The sequence below is a fragment of the Limulus polyphemus genome, unplaced genomic scaffold, assembly GCF_000517525.1.
Source record: "Limulus polyphemus unplaced genomic scaffold, Limulus_polyphemus-2.1.2 Scaffold150, whole genome shotgun sequence".
Classification (NCBI taxonomy): domain Eukaryota; kingdom Metazoa; phylum Arthropoda; class Merostomata; order Xiphosura; family Limulidae; genus Limulus; species Limulus polyphemus.
Window position 1 is genome coordinate 910444 of NW_013665760.1, and position 12849 is coordinate 923292.

At 33.6% G+C, this 12849-nt stretch overlaps 1 protein-coding gene across 1 annotated transcript in view; it reads left to right on the forward strand.

Moving 5' to 3' along the window:
* The window catches only part of LOC106475891 (voltage-dependent calcium channel gamma-5 subunit-like), a 35917-nt gene extending 23068 nt beyond the window's left edge, over positions 1–12849 (forward strand). Inside the window, exon 4 of the mRNA XM_013936570.2 lies at positions 9340–12849. Coding sequence (XP_013792024.1) covers positions 9340–9863 — 524 coding nt within the window. The 3' untranslated portion in view covers positions 9864–12849. The remainder of the gene's footprint in view (positions 1–9339) is intronic.

Below are 12849 nucleotides of genomic sequence, written 5' to 3' on the forward strand. Positions count from 1 at the left end.
TTAGCAACAAATACTCCATGTGCATATACGTATTGTTGATACTTAGTAGTGGAGATTAGCTGTATAAGTTAGTAACAAATATTAAGTTTATAGAATATATCCTTCCTGCATAGCTTGTGTTTGACCTTGGTATTTGGAAGGTCAAGCCGTGTAAGGTTGTTAAAGATACCAAAGTTATAGCACATATCGTTCCTGCATAGCTGGTAACATATCTTTTAAAAATAACAAAGCTGGGACTTAACAGCTTTTATCCATTGTTAAACTAATTAAAGATACCAAGATACCGTAATAACATGACATACTATGTTTTTGTTGGTTAATGATATCAGGAATATAACACATTGACCATACTGAGAAATTACGCAGGGTCAAAAATAATATAAATCAGAAAACAAGAAACCTGAAAACTCAAGTGCTTTCAACGAGGCAGAAGGACGGAAGATCTGCATTCTGAAAGCATTCGAGTTATCTTGTTTAACGATATAACACATTGTTATATAAAACAACAAACTTACTACATAACAAGAACGCAACACATTTTTCTAAAGAAGTAATGCCATTATTAATATTTGTTTCCAATAACGAAATTTTACGTAACATAATCGTTACGAAATTGTAACACATAACATCCTTTAATTCATGGGTCCTGTTACACATACCAGTACCATAACTCGTAATGTCATTCACTTTATTGCACTGGTACAGCAACCATAACGTTGCTTAGTATTTAATATAAAGGAACTAGTACACATAATAGCGATAGTAAAATCAATAAATGCACCACATGATATTGTTAATCTGGTCTTGGTGTAGTATAATACGGTAATATAATTAAAAAAAAACAATAACAGCACTTTTTTACAGCAGGGAAAATCCCATTTTAATGATTTCAACGATAATCTAATTTGTTTTAGCTGGGCTTGCTTCAAATGTATAAAACGACTGGTTTGTTTCCTTTACGGTGTGAAACTAATGGTAAGTTCTTAGTATTTCAAAGTTTTCACGCTTACAGGAACAATACAGAATATTTATCACCATTTATTTCCGCCCAGACTGCTAGGTTGTCGTTCTTTTCAATTATATTCCAACGTTTCTGTGTGCATGTATAGTTTTACTTTTATCACAGTATTTTCAAATAAAGAACTTGCGTTTGTTACAACTACTGAATATAATTTAAGACTAATATTAATATTGTTAGTAATTCCATTAGAATTTAGATAGGCCTACATCTAACTTACACGCATGTGCGATATATAATGTTTTTCTCAAAACCTTCAAGGTTTCTTACGAAATAAATGTTTTTTGCCGTTTTTGTGAAATAAAGTTATATATATATATAATTAAATAAAACATTAAACAAGATTGTTATTTTTGCACACACTTTGTGTACCTGTAACTTACAGTTATTAAATATTAAATTATATTATTTAACACAAACAAAATAATAAAATAGATGGATTGACAGTTTTCATTGTTAACTCTAGTAAATAACTTGCTATAATTCGGGGCGTATGTTTGGTAAATATGGATGTGCAGACTTAATTAACTTCAAAAGACCTTCGAAAACATTTTACAAACGTTTGTGTAAAATTCTGAACTTGTCAACAGCTGTAATAGAATCGTACAACTTAGATTTTGCAAACATTCCTGCCCAAAATTTGTGAATACTAGTAATTAGCAGGACTTTTTAGTAAATGTTCTAATAAAAGCTATTAAACAATATATAAAAACACTTACAGAAAGGTATATTTTAGCAAAAGTATGCACAAATGTAATAAAAATGAAGCAAAGACTATCAAGATTAGAATAAAAGAAATAAAACATACTTTACAAATACACCACTTTTCTAAGTATAAGTAAACTAAATTAACATATTTTGTTTACATGGTTGACTAAACTTATAAAAATTAATATATTTCGTAATTTGGTTATTTTAGTGCATTATTTTGTAATTGTCTCCAGCTTTACTGGCCCAGCATGGCCAGGTGGTTAAGGCACTCGACTCGCAATCTGAGGGTCGCGGGTTAGAATCCCCGTCCCACCAAACATGCTCTCCCTTTCAGCCGTGGGGGTGTTATAATGTAACGGTCAATCCCACTATTCATTGGTAAAAGAGTAGCCCAAGAGTTGGCGGTGGGTGGGGATGACTAGCTGCCTTCCCTCTAGTCTTACACTGCTAAATTAGGGACGGCTAGCGCAGATAGCCCTCGTGTAGCTTTGCGCGAAATTCAAAAACAAACAAACTCTAGCTTTACTGACGTTTATTTTGAAAGTAGGACAAGTATAAAGAATTGTTTTAACTGTACTCCATTTTTAAAGATGGTTTGTCGCTATTTAGGTAACCAATGCAGACTTTACTGATCAACGAAACTTTCTCTTATATCTATAGTTGACTTCAACTTTACAGATATCTTAGGAGAGAGTGTTGTAATTATTTACAACAGTTTATATTGTTGGATTGGTTCTTTCAAAGAACAATGCAAAGTCCAGTTCACATAATGATAATAAAAGCGTTTCGTAGTTTTATTTCTTCGACCATAAAAAGTTTTACAAGTTAAAATTACTAATGTTCACTAATAAGCAAAGTTCATAGTAGACACTAATGCAAAAATATCACTTACTTGCTAACTTCCTTCGCAGACATGACACTTTCTTGTATATCTGGTCTTCGTCGAAACACAAAACTGAAGTAACTGACTGACTACCAAGACTTCCTAACTCAAACGTTAATCAATCCACTACAACAGACTCATAAATCAATAATCATCTGCTGTAGCCTAATTAGCATTTTATACTATTTAAATAGTTTCCTAAACTTTAAAGAAGGTTTTAGTCATGAAGTCACTCCTATCACACTACCTCAACATTCCCTATAGATAAACAAGTATACAAATCTCTAAATATAAACACATATCCTGCAACACATTTGATCTGGAAATTACAAAAATTAGACCACGCGTTCATCGCGTAACGTTAAACCCATTTTAAGTGAAAAAAAAACAACAAAATAATAATAATACAAACGTCTAAATTAAAAAAAACAAGAACATAGCCTATAACAATAAAATCCTTACCATACATGCTTAAACGTTTTTGTTTTTGGTGCTTAGACAACGTATATTATCTTATTAGACATGCTTGATGTTTAGACGAATCATACAAATCATAAGAATAGTCCCTGATGTCCAGATGACTTTAAAGCCCTACGACTATCTTAAAATGTTAGTTCGCGTAAAATATTGAGTTTTATTGTACATAGTTAGAGGACTAATACACATCATATTGAAAACCTAAATCTTCACTGGTGTTTACAAGACGATCTTGGATTCTGTGGGTGGGTTTTGATGTGGTTGTGTGAAATATTTTCAACTGAATTGTTGGAAATACGAATGTCGTTAGAAAATACTTACATAACTGCAACAATTAATTTTAGTACATTTAATAATTAAACAGGTTAATATATCGAAGTTTAATCTTCTTTAAACATTAAAACAGGAATATAGTAACAAAAATGATTCAACCTAGGCATAATTTAACTTTTAGAAACTACATATCGTAAAATGCAACTTTTCCCATATTATATATTTAACCATATGCCACAACAAGGTTTTAATGGTGTACATCAACATCTTCATATTTCATTCTAAGAGAATCACTACAGTATATATGTTTGTATCTATTCTTCTATCCGACCTACATCATCTGAAAATAACAATTACTTATACGATATCATCAACTGGAAGAGTAAGCATGTACCGTATGTCTAGTGATTGAAATGACTCATGTTTGGTACGATGCTTACACGTGCCATAGCACTTTCTTTCCAGTAAACCCACTTGTATTTAAGTAAGCAACCACGTGCATGTTCTCTTTTTAATCATGTGTTTATGGTAACATCCATGTCAATCGATTCTATGGATATTCAGCAGTTTATAAGTTAATACTCCTGTTGAGGTAATTTTGTTTTGAGACCAATAAATGATTGTTCATATTCTTAACTCCAGCAGAACCTGTGATCTTACTTAAAAAAAAAATAGTAAGTGACATCACAAACATTACACCAGGAAATGCCTTAGGTTAGATGTAATCAAGTTAGATTAAGAGCATATGCTTAGATTATAGCTATAACATACTCTGTTACTTTTTCAAAAGTCATCTGTGCTTTGATACCAATGCGGATTTCTTTTTGGCTTTTAAACCTGTTGTTCATTTTTCTTATCCTTAAGAACAATGGGTATCAAGCCCGTAACCAGGGGGATTCGGAAGGGGTGCGAACAAACCCCCCCACTTCCGCCGAAGTTCCGCTCGCCTATTAACATTATTTTTTCCCTTTCTTTGATGATGGCCTCTCATTATATAATTACTTTCGTAACACAGTGCATACATGTGGAAATAATATTTGCATACTTATCAGAGGAAATTTACTAAAAAATGTTTATTTGCTGTGATAATAAAGGAATCATTACATATTTTGGTTTTTTTTTCGTCCCTGGGCACTAAAGTTACACATGAAACGAGTTCTACCTTGGAACAAAAGAAAACCCCACTTCCAGACTTGGGTACGGGCTTGTTGGGTAATATACACAGTCTAGTACTCGGCTCCTTCATTCTTTGTTGTTTCTTTGCTTTTGTTTTCTTGATTACATCGTCTTGTTTTGTAGGGACACACACATTATGAATTTGACTAATGTTTGTTGTCAGTATATTTCCACTTTCTTCCTTTCATGATCTTCAATCTACTGGAGTAACCAACTTTTACATTCCACTTTACTATTTTTATCATATCTCTACTATATTGGTGGTCTACTAAGATCCTTCATTTCAGCATTTTCTGAACAAGAACTTAAATATCTATATTATACATCAACCAAACTTACATTTATGTATGTCATTTGTGAGTGCCTCAATTTTAGTTTGGATAATAACTGTCAATTGAATAAACAACGAAAGTTAAATTTTAGATGTGACAATCACCATGCAGTAAAGAAGGAGTTTTCATCTGTTATTAAGAACCTTTTATAAAACATTTGTCACATTTATTCATTAAAATAGTTTCCACATTTCATGTTGCACAAAGATGCTTCCAATAGAAACACTGACAATCTTTTGTTTTAGCTAGAGTCTTACTGCTGCTTGCAGTCTGTAACAGTGCAACCTGTTACAGAATCTATGTATTTTTTCCAATCTTGGAGCTGATGTTTGGTCAAACAATAATTACTATCAATCATCATGACATCCCATTCCTTATATATGGATGCTAGCATATTTCTTCAAACAGTAATATTTTTGGAAAAGGTTTGATTTGCTTTTATTAAGCACAAAGGTACACACTGTACTTTGTTAACCACGGCTATTGAAATCAAATTTCTAGCATTGTATAAGCCTGCACATTTACCACAGAGCCACTGGAGAAACTTCTACCGTAAAGAAAGTAATAATTATTTTATTCATGACACCATAAATGTGCACTCAATATCAAGTAATCAATGGTTTTCTGACTTATCATTAGGGGTATCATCACTAATGATATTATCTTTCTTTAGATCTGACTAGGACCTCTTTCTGGATCCTTTTCGTGCGTGCTCAGTAGCTAGCGTGCCGGACTGTAGTTCCGGAGGCCCATGGTTTGCTACCACACAAAAATAATTGTGTCCCACACTTTGAGAGCATGGGTACATAATAAGAATTATGATCAAATTGCTCTATTCGATTCGAGTAACTTAAGAATTGGCTGCTGTTCAATAACTGCTTTCCCTTTAATTTATCAGTTCAAAATTGGGGATTTTAGCGCAAATAGTCCTTGTGTAGCTTTATGCAAATATCTGAAAGAAAGAAATATTTTTTAGGATATTTAATTATAGTGAGATGTGTTATTAACTGTATATGTGTCAAATGTTTTTACTTAGTTGTCTTAGGTGTCCCTTTCATTTTAATTATTATTTCCAAGTATTGTTCCTTTATTTTCATTACTAAAACAAGTTTCATGTTAGAAATACTTTACCTGGGATAGTCACTACTCATTGGATTTGTTCTATTAGTTTTGTAACTTTCTCGGGCTTTTGTCTCAGTCACAAGTTGCCGTCATATCAACTATCCAATGATTCTGACCCGTCCTTTCCAAATTAGGGATTTAATGTTCCATGGGAGTTGATCAGTTTACGTATAATAGTAATAGTGTTATATTTTTTCAGCTGACGTACATTTCTAAAATGAATTCATTTAATGAATTTATTACATAGAAGTGAATCAATCAGTTTTACAGGGTATGTCTTAGGGATATGTTTAACATCCTTAAAAAGCTTTCTCGTTTTATTTGCCTTGTGATAACGAATTCTGAAACAATTACTAATGATTGATAATTATTTTAGTTTTTCTTTAACAAGCTGATCCACATTATTGCTGCTCTATCTCTCGAGTATGAAACAAAATGAATAAATATCTGTTAGTTTTTTAAGTGTTGGAGAAAGTGGAATTGGACTCATCAATTCTCCGACTTCATAAAGAGTAACACCTATATATATATAGGTATCCCTTGATTTACGAAAGGGATACGTTCTTGGAGAACGTAACGTATAACGAGAAAATGTAAATCGAAAACGTTTTTCTCATTGTTTTAAAGGTAAGAAATAGGAGATGCGTTCCTGACCCAAACCTTTTCGCCACATTAACGTAACATTTTCTTCCGAAATAAAAAGCAATTTTCATTAATAAAATACAACACGTAATATACTGTATTCGTGAAGAAGTAGTTGTTGCTTTGCTTGTCGAAATGACGGGAGGAGGGAGAGGCTACGACGGTTAATGGTGATCTTGGGAGACTAAAATTTCTTTACGACTTTTACGTAAATTTACGTTACAGCGAAAAATGTGAATTCAAATCGAAAAACATCCCCATAAAAGTTAATTACGTTATAGCGGAAAAACGTAAACCTAACGTTCGTAAATCGAGGGATACGTGTAGGATTTTAGAATATATCTGGTAATAGTTTCATGAGAAAAGTCTGTGGTAAGTGGAGTAGAGTAGACCATGTAGATGTTGTTGGTCCAAGTTACGTGGTTGTAGTGAGAAGTTGACTGAAGTGTTTTGGAATTGACTGAAAGAGAGATCTAAACAGCTTGACGATCAAATTTGTTAGCTCTTTTTATTGAGGCCCGGCATGGCCAGGTGGTTAGGACGCTCGACTCGCAATCTGCGGGTCGCGAGTTCGAATCCCTGTCACACCAAACATGCTCGCCCTTTCAGCCCTTAAGGGCTATCTGCGCTAGCCGGTCCTAATTTAGCAGTGAAAGACTAGAGGGAAGGCAGCTAGTCATCCCCACCCACCGCCAATTCTTGGGTTACTCTTTTGGGTGAGATTGACCGTTACATTATAACGCCTCCACGGCTGAAAGGACAAGCATATTTGATGGAACGGGGATTCGAAACTGAAACCCACAGATTACGAGTCAAGCGCCCTAACCACCTGGCCACACCAGTCCAGAGGGAGTTGATAAAACAATAACAAACCACACCAAATACAGCTACAGGGTAAAGTAATATGTTTGGGAGAACCCTAATGCATAAATAAAATTAAATACAAAAATGGACATTTGGAGAAGATGACACATATACACTTAAAGAAAGTTGACTCGGATATAATCAGGATAGAGGGCGTACGTTTTGTTAAAACGATTTATAAAATTTTGTATAAAAGATAATTTAGTCAAACCATATTTTACTGAAGTTTTCTACGTATTGCAGCTGAGTGAAGTTTAAAAGTGGGCTTTGTTTTCCTAACTGTTCTTTGATCTTCAATATATGATTGAGGTCCCTAAGCAGGGATGTAATTGTTCACTTCTGATGCAACCAATAAAAAACCTGAATCTAAAATAGACATTACTGAAAATTTATGAAGAATATATTTTATTGTGTTCAGTCAACTAAATAAACATTAATTAATTGGTTTTAAATACACGATATTGTGTTATAAATTAGTAACAGTTATTCTTCATGCAGTGTCATAATAAACATAGAGTATGAACCACTACTGTGTCTAATGTATCCCAACTATTTCATGCAGTGTCATAATAAACATAGAGTATGAACCACTACTGTGTCTAATGTATCCCAGCCACTTCATGCAGTGTCATAATAAACATAGAGTATGAACCACTACTGTGTCTAATGTATCCCAGCCACTTCATGCAGTGTCATAATAAACATAGAGTATGAACCACTACTGTGTCTAATGTATCCCAGCCACTTCATGCAGTGTCATAATAAACATAGAATATGAACCACTACTGTGTCTAATGTATCCCAACACCTCATCTATGTTTATTATGACACTGCAGTATGAACCACTACTGTGTCTAATGTATCCCAGCCACTTCATGCAGTGTCATAATAAACATAGAGTATGAACCACTACTGTGTCTAATGTATCCCAGCCACTTCATGCAGTGTCATAATAAACATAGAATATGAACCACTACTGTGTCTAATGTATCCCAGCCACTTCATGCAGTGTCATAATAAACATAGAATATGAACCATAATGAATGCAGCAGATATAGTGTGACTTACATATTTTTATACATTCTTCTTTACTTTCATTCATAAATCTTTAGAATGATACTGAAATCTTATTATGTGTTCAAGTCCTTTGAGCGTAGGCTCTGGTATTATATAAAAATTTAAACATAAAGCATTTGGACCATAAAATCAATTTGTTATATTTTAAAAATCATTTATTCTAATACGATTGTTAGCATTTTATGCATATCTTTTACCAGCTGTAATTTCTACGGTATCAGTGTTACTTACACATGTTTTAAGAGTGATTTTTTTCGGTTCTTATAGGTACCAAAATATTTACTGAACATAATTAAATATAATCTTTGATGTTCAGGCTATTGGAAACCTTTTCAGAAATTATGTTGAGGTAATTTTTGGTATACCAAGCAATGCTTTATTGATATTGTTTAAAGGGTATTTCTATGGCTTTAGTACGACTTCAAAAACCTTACCTAAAACTCTTAGAGAAAGTTTAAAATACTAAAAGAATACCTTCTTAATATTTGCATATGTTAAATTGGCTTTTTTTTGGATAATTTGTTTTGGAATTGAAGTGTCTGATACTTCCAAGGATAAGGTTCAAATGCCTGTCTATTGTATATCTACTGAAAAAAAAGAGAAGGACAAATTTTAGTCTTAAATGACTAAAATGACAAGTTCAACAATTGTATTTAATTCAAACTTTAGAGTTATGAGTCAAACTTCAGTGCAGCTGTTATAAAATCAATTTTATCGTTGAAAAATGTACTGAATAAATTATATGTACATATTTTATTTTTAAGGTCTTCTCATCTTAATGGGAGTCGTCATCTACATATCAAGTTTTAAAGCTGAGGTTGGCAGCAAGCTTCAATCCAAGTCATCGTTTCAAGGGCCATTATTGAGCTACCGTTATGGTTATTGTTTTATCTTAGCTGTGACAGGTATCCTGTTGTGTGAATTGTCTGGAATATTTGCAATCTCTCTGTATATCCATTGGTATAAGTATGATTACAAAAAAGAAAATGAAAGACTGAAATATTTTGACTTTGTTTTGCCTGAAGATGACAAACTTACAACACGATATCATCCTACGCAAGATTATTCTCAAGAGTCCTCATTTTGCTCGTCTCTCTCCAGAGGGCGCGTTACCGACAATGGAGTATCCCTTTCAATATCTATGCGTGACTTAAAGTGTCACCACTTCCCTCGTCTTCCCCGTGATATAACCTGTAATACCATGTCCACAACTGCAGATTTTCACGTCTACAAGGAATGTTCCAGAGAAGTGCTGTACGATGACCTTCCCCGATCCACAGTTGTTTGAATAGAGTTTACTCTAGAGATTAATAATCTGCTCAGAATAGGCCAGAAACAAAACCTGCTGCTTAATTACACGTGATTCCTCGATAAGCTTAATATAGTCTTCTTTCGCATGTCTTAATTCTCATACGTTTAAAACTAGCATTATTTCTCACGTAAAACAGTGACGAAGTCTTTCGTCTAGTTTTACTACTGACTCATACAGCCTGCGATCCAGGTTCAACACTTTCTTAAATATTAGTATTATCATATAAACCTGGTATTCCTTAAGATTTCATAAAACTAGAATAAATGCTTGTGTACAGTAAAGTACCCATGATGAAGTGGAAAACACTGTCTTCCCGATCGAAGCACGCCAATTATTGGCATAAAATGATAATCAATAAAAAATTTCATTTTCAGCAGTTTTTCTCAGTCGTGTTAAAAGTGTTAAACTTGATGGAATAATTTAATATTGGTGTTTCAGTAGGTAGATATAAATTGTGTAGTATTAGCACTATTTAAATTACGATCAACACTGGTTTCAGCACTTTCCAGTTTCGAGATATCATAAGCTACCAGAGAATTATTTGCCTTCATAATGCCATTTAAAAATAACATACTAAAAAGCCAGGTCTAACATGAAATACGTTGGCTCATATCAGGCAGCAAAACTCAGGTCATGATTAGGTAAATATCATCAGGTCAGCTAGGTCAGTCACCGAGATTTGACATATAGTGTCGAATGAAATGTTTCATATAATAAGGTTTATTGCCAAATCTAATTGGCATGATGGCTAAACTACTCGACTCGCAGTCTGTGGGTCACGGGTTCAAATTCCCGTCCCACCACATATGCTCGCCCCTTCAGCCGTGGGGGCGTTTTAACGTGGGGGTTAATCCTACTATTCGTTGGTAAAAGAGTAACTCTAGTCTATCACTGCTAAATTAAGGCTGGCTAGCGCGGGCACCACTCGTGCAGCTTTGCGCGAAATTCAAATGAACTTTCATTTTCCTTGTTTCATACTATAGTTTTCCAAGCCCTCAAGGTCATGAAACCCCTAAATGTCTGTCAGAATTGTACAGTGTTAGTTATCTAGAATACATGTACATTTTCTTTCTTTGTTTAAATTCTCCAATAGGGAGACGATTTCCACTAGTAAGATTTTACATCTCATTACATATTGGGTTAGCACTTAACTGGTTATATCACAAAACTGTCTCGTGTGAACAGCATGAGACACCTTAGCTGTTTTTTTAAGTCCCAACCTTTCTTTACGAAACAGCTACAGTGTCGTAGAGATCTGCACAGGCCGAAATTTTAGAAGTTTACCCGGCCCGGCGGTTATCTGGTCAGAACCCGACGGATTTTACAATATGTTTCTCGAGCCTGCCCAATTCACGATTTTCTTCACACTAAACTCGACTTAGGCCCGAAGCTTAAACGAAGTATTACTCACAAGATCGGCAGCATCGGTTGAGAGTGGGAAGGTCAAGGCGAACAATTTTTATGTTCCAGCCTGCCAAGATAGAGAATGATGAGGTAATAATACAAACTGTTATATTAACTACATTTAATGTATTACCAGCCTCAACCAACTCTCTGCATTGTTACTCCATGTTATTGTGCAGAAACAGTCTACATTTTCACTGCTTAAACAATGTACTTATCAAGATTATGGTTGCACTTAATATGGTCGTTTTAACAATTGATTCAAAAGAAGTGTCAGACATTATTTGTAGGATTACAAATGTCCTTAAAGCGGTGCCTCTGATACCGAGCATAAAAAATTATGAAACTATCAAATAAGTATTGGTTTGCCACAGCTATGGGGTTAGGTTACCTTTTTTCAAAAAATATATTTTTTAAACAAAGTTGAAAAAATTAAGCGAAAAGTCCGAGAAATCCTGATCTTTTACAAATACGTTTTACAAAAGTCTTTTCATCCAAGCCCGACCCCAGATCTTTTTTTTGTTGTTGTTATTGTTATTACCCATTCAGCGGAACGGGTTGGTTCGAAACCCACCGGCCAGGCCCGGGCCCGTGTAGACCTCCTAAGTGTCGTTTTAATTCACTAATATATTGTGATATCTAGTTCAACCACGTATTTAACACATATGAGTTCCAACGTTCTTTTTTTTTTGTAAACGTATATATTTATACAGAAACATCCTACATATACACAGCAAACAGGGAGTGTTGAAATCATATGTTGGTTACAGTTGTTTGAAATCAGTTTTCATAAGTGAAGGTATTTACTTTTAAATGTATACATGACGGAACTAGAACTGTTATTGTGCAGATCTGATGATGACACACTTACAATGCATTATGAACGAATATCTTTTGATTAGATTCAGTATTAATAACAAAATACTAGTATGTTATTGGAGAAAATGAATGTCTTAACGTGTTTATTCAAATATATTTAATTGTAAAATACTTTGCAACTATCATACCAAGGTTATATGATTACATATGTAAATCCTGTAGTCATTCTAATAAGCTGATGTCTACATAACGATGTCATTTTCTTAATATGAGTGACATTGTTTAGAAGAGTTAATATTTACTTAAATATCTTATCTATAATATGTATTCAATCACACTATTTCCCTTCTCTTTTTAACCACCAGCAAAAATGTAATCCTATGTACCACTACTTTGAGAATAATGTATGTAGAGAACGAAACAAAAATGTTGATAAATAAGAACATAATATAGTAATTTAAGCTGTGTGTGTATGACTCTAATGTTTTATTAAAGTATTAGTAGGCTGGAGGTGATGCACCACTATTTTCGTATTAAACTGTAGTCATTAAAAGTGTTTTGTTTCCTTCTGCTTAGGCAGTTGTCACAAAAATATTGTAAATTTTGCCATTCGTTAGGCTATGCTACATTCTTGATCTATGTTATTACTTGATTTATCATGATGAATTGTTGTTACAACGAATTCTCATTAAAATGTTGCATAACCCTGAATTTCCTTCTAAATAAATTTGTGATTATA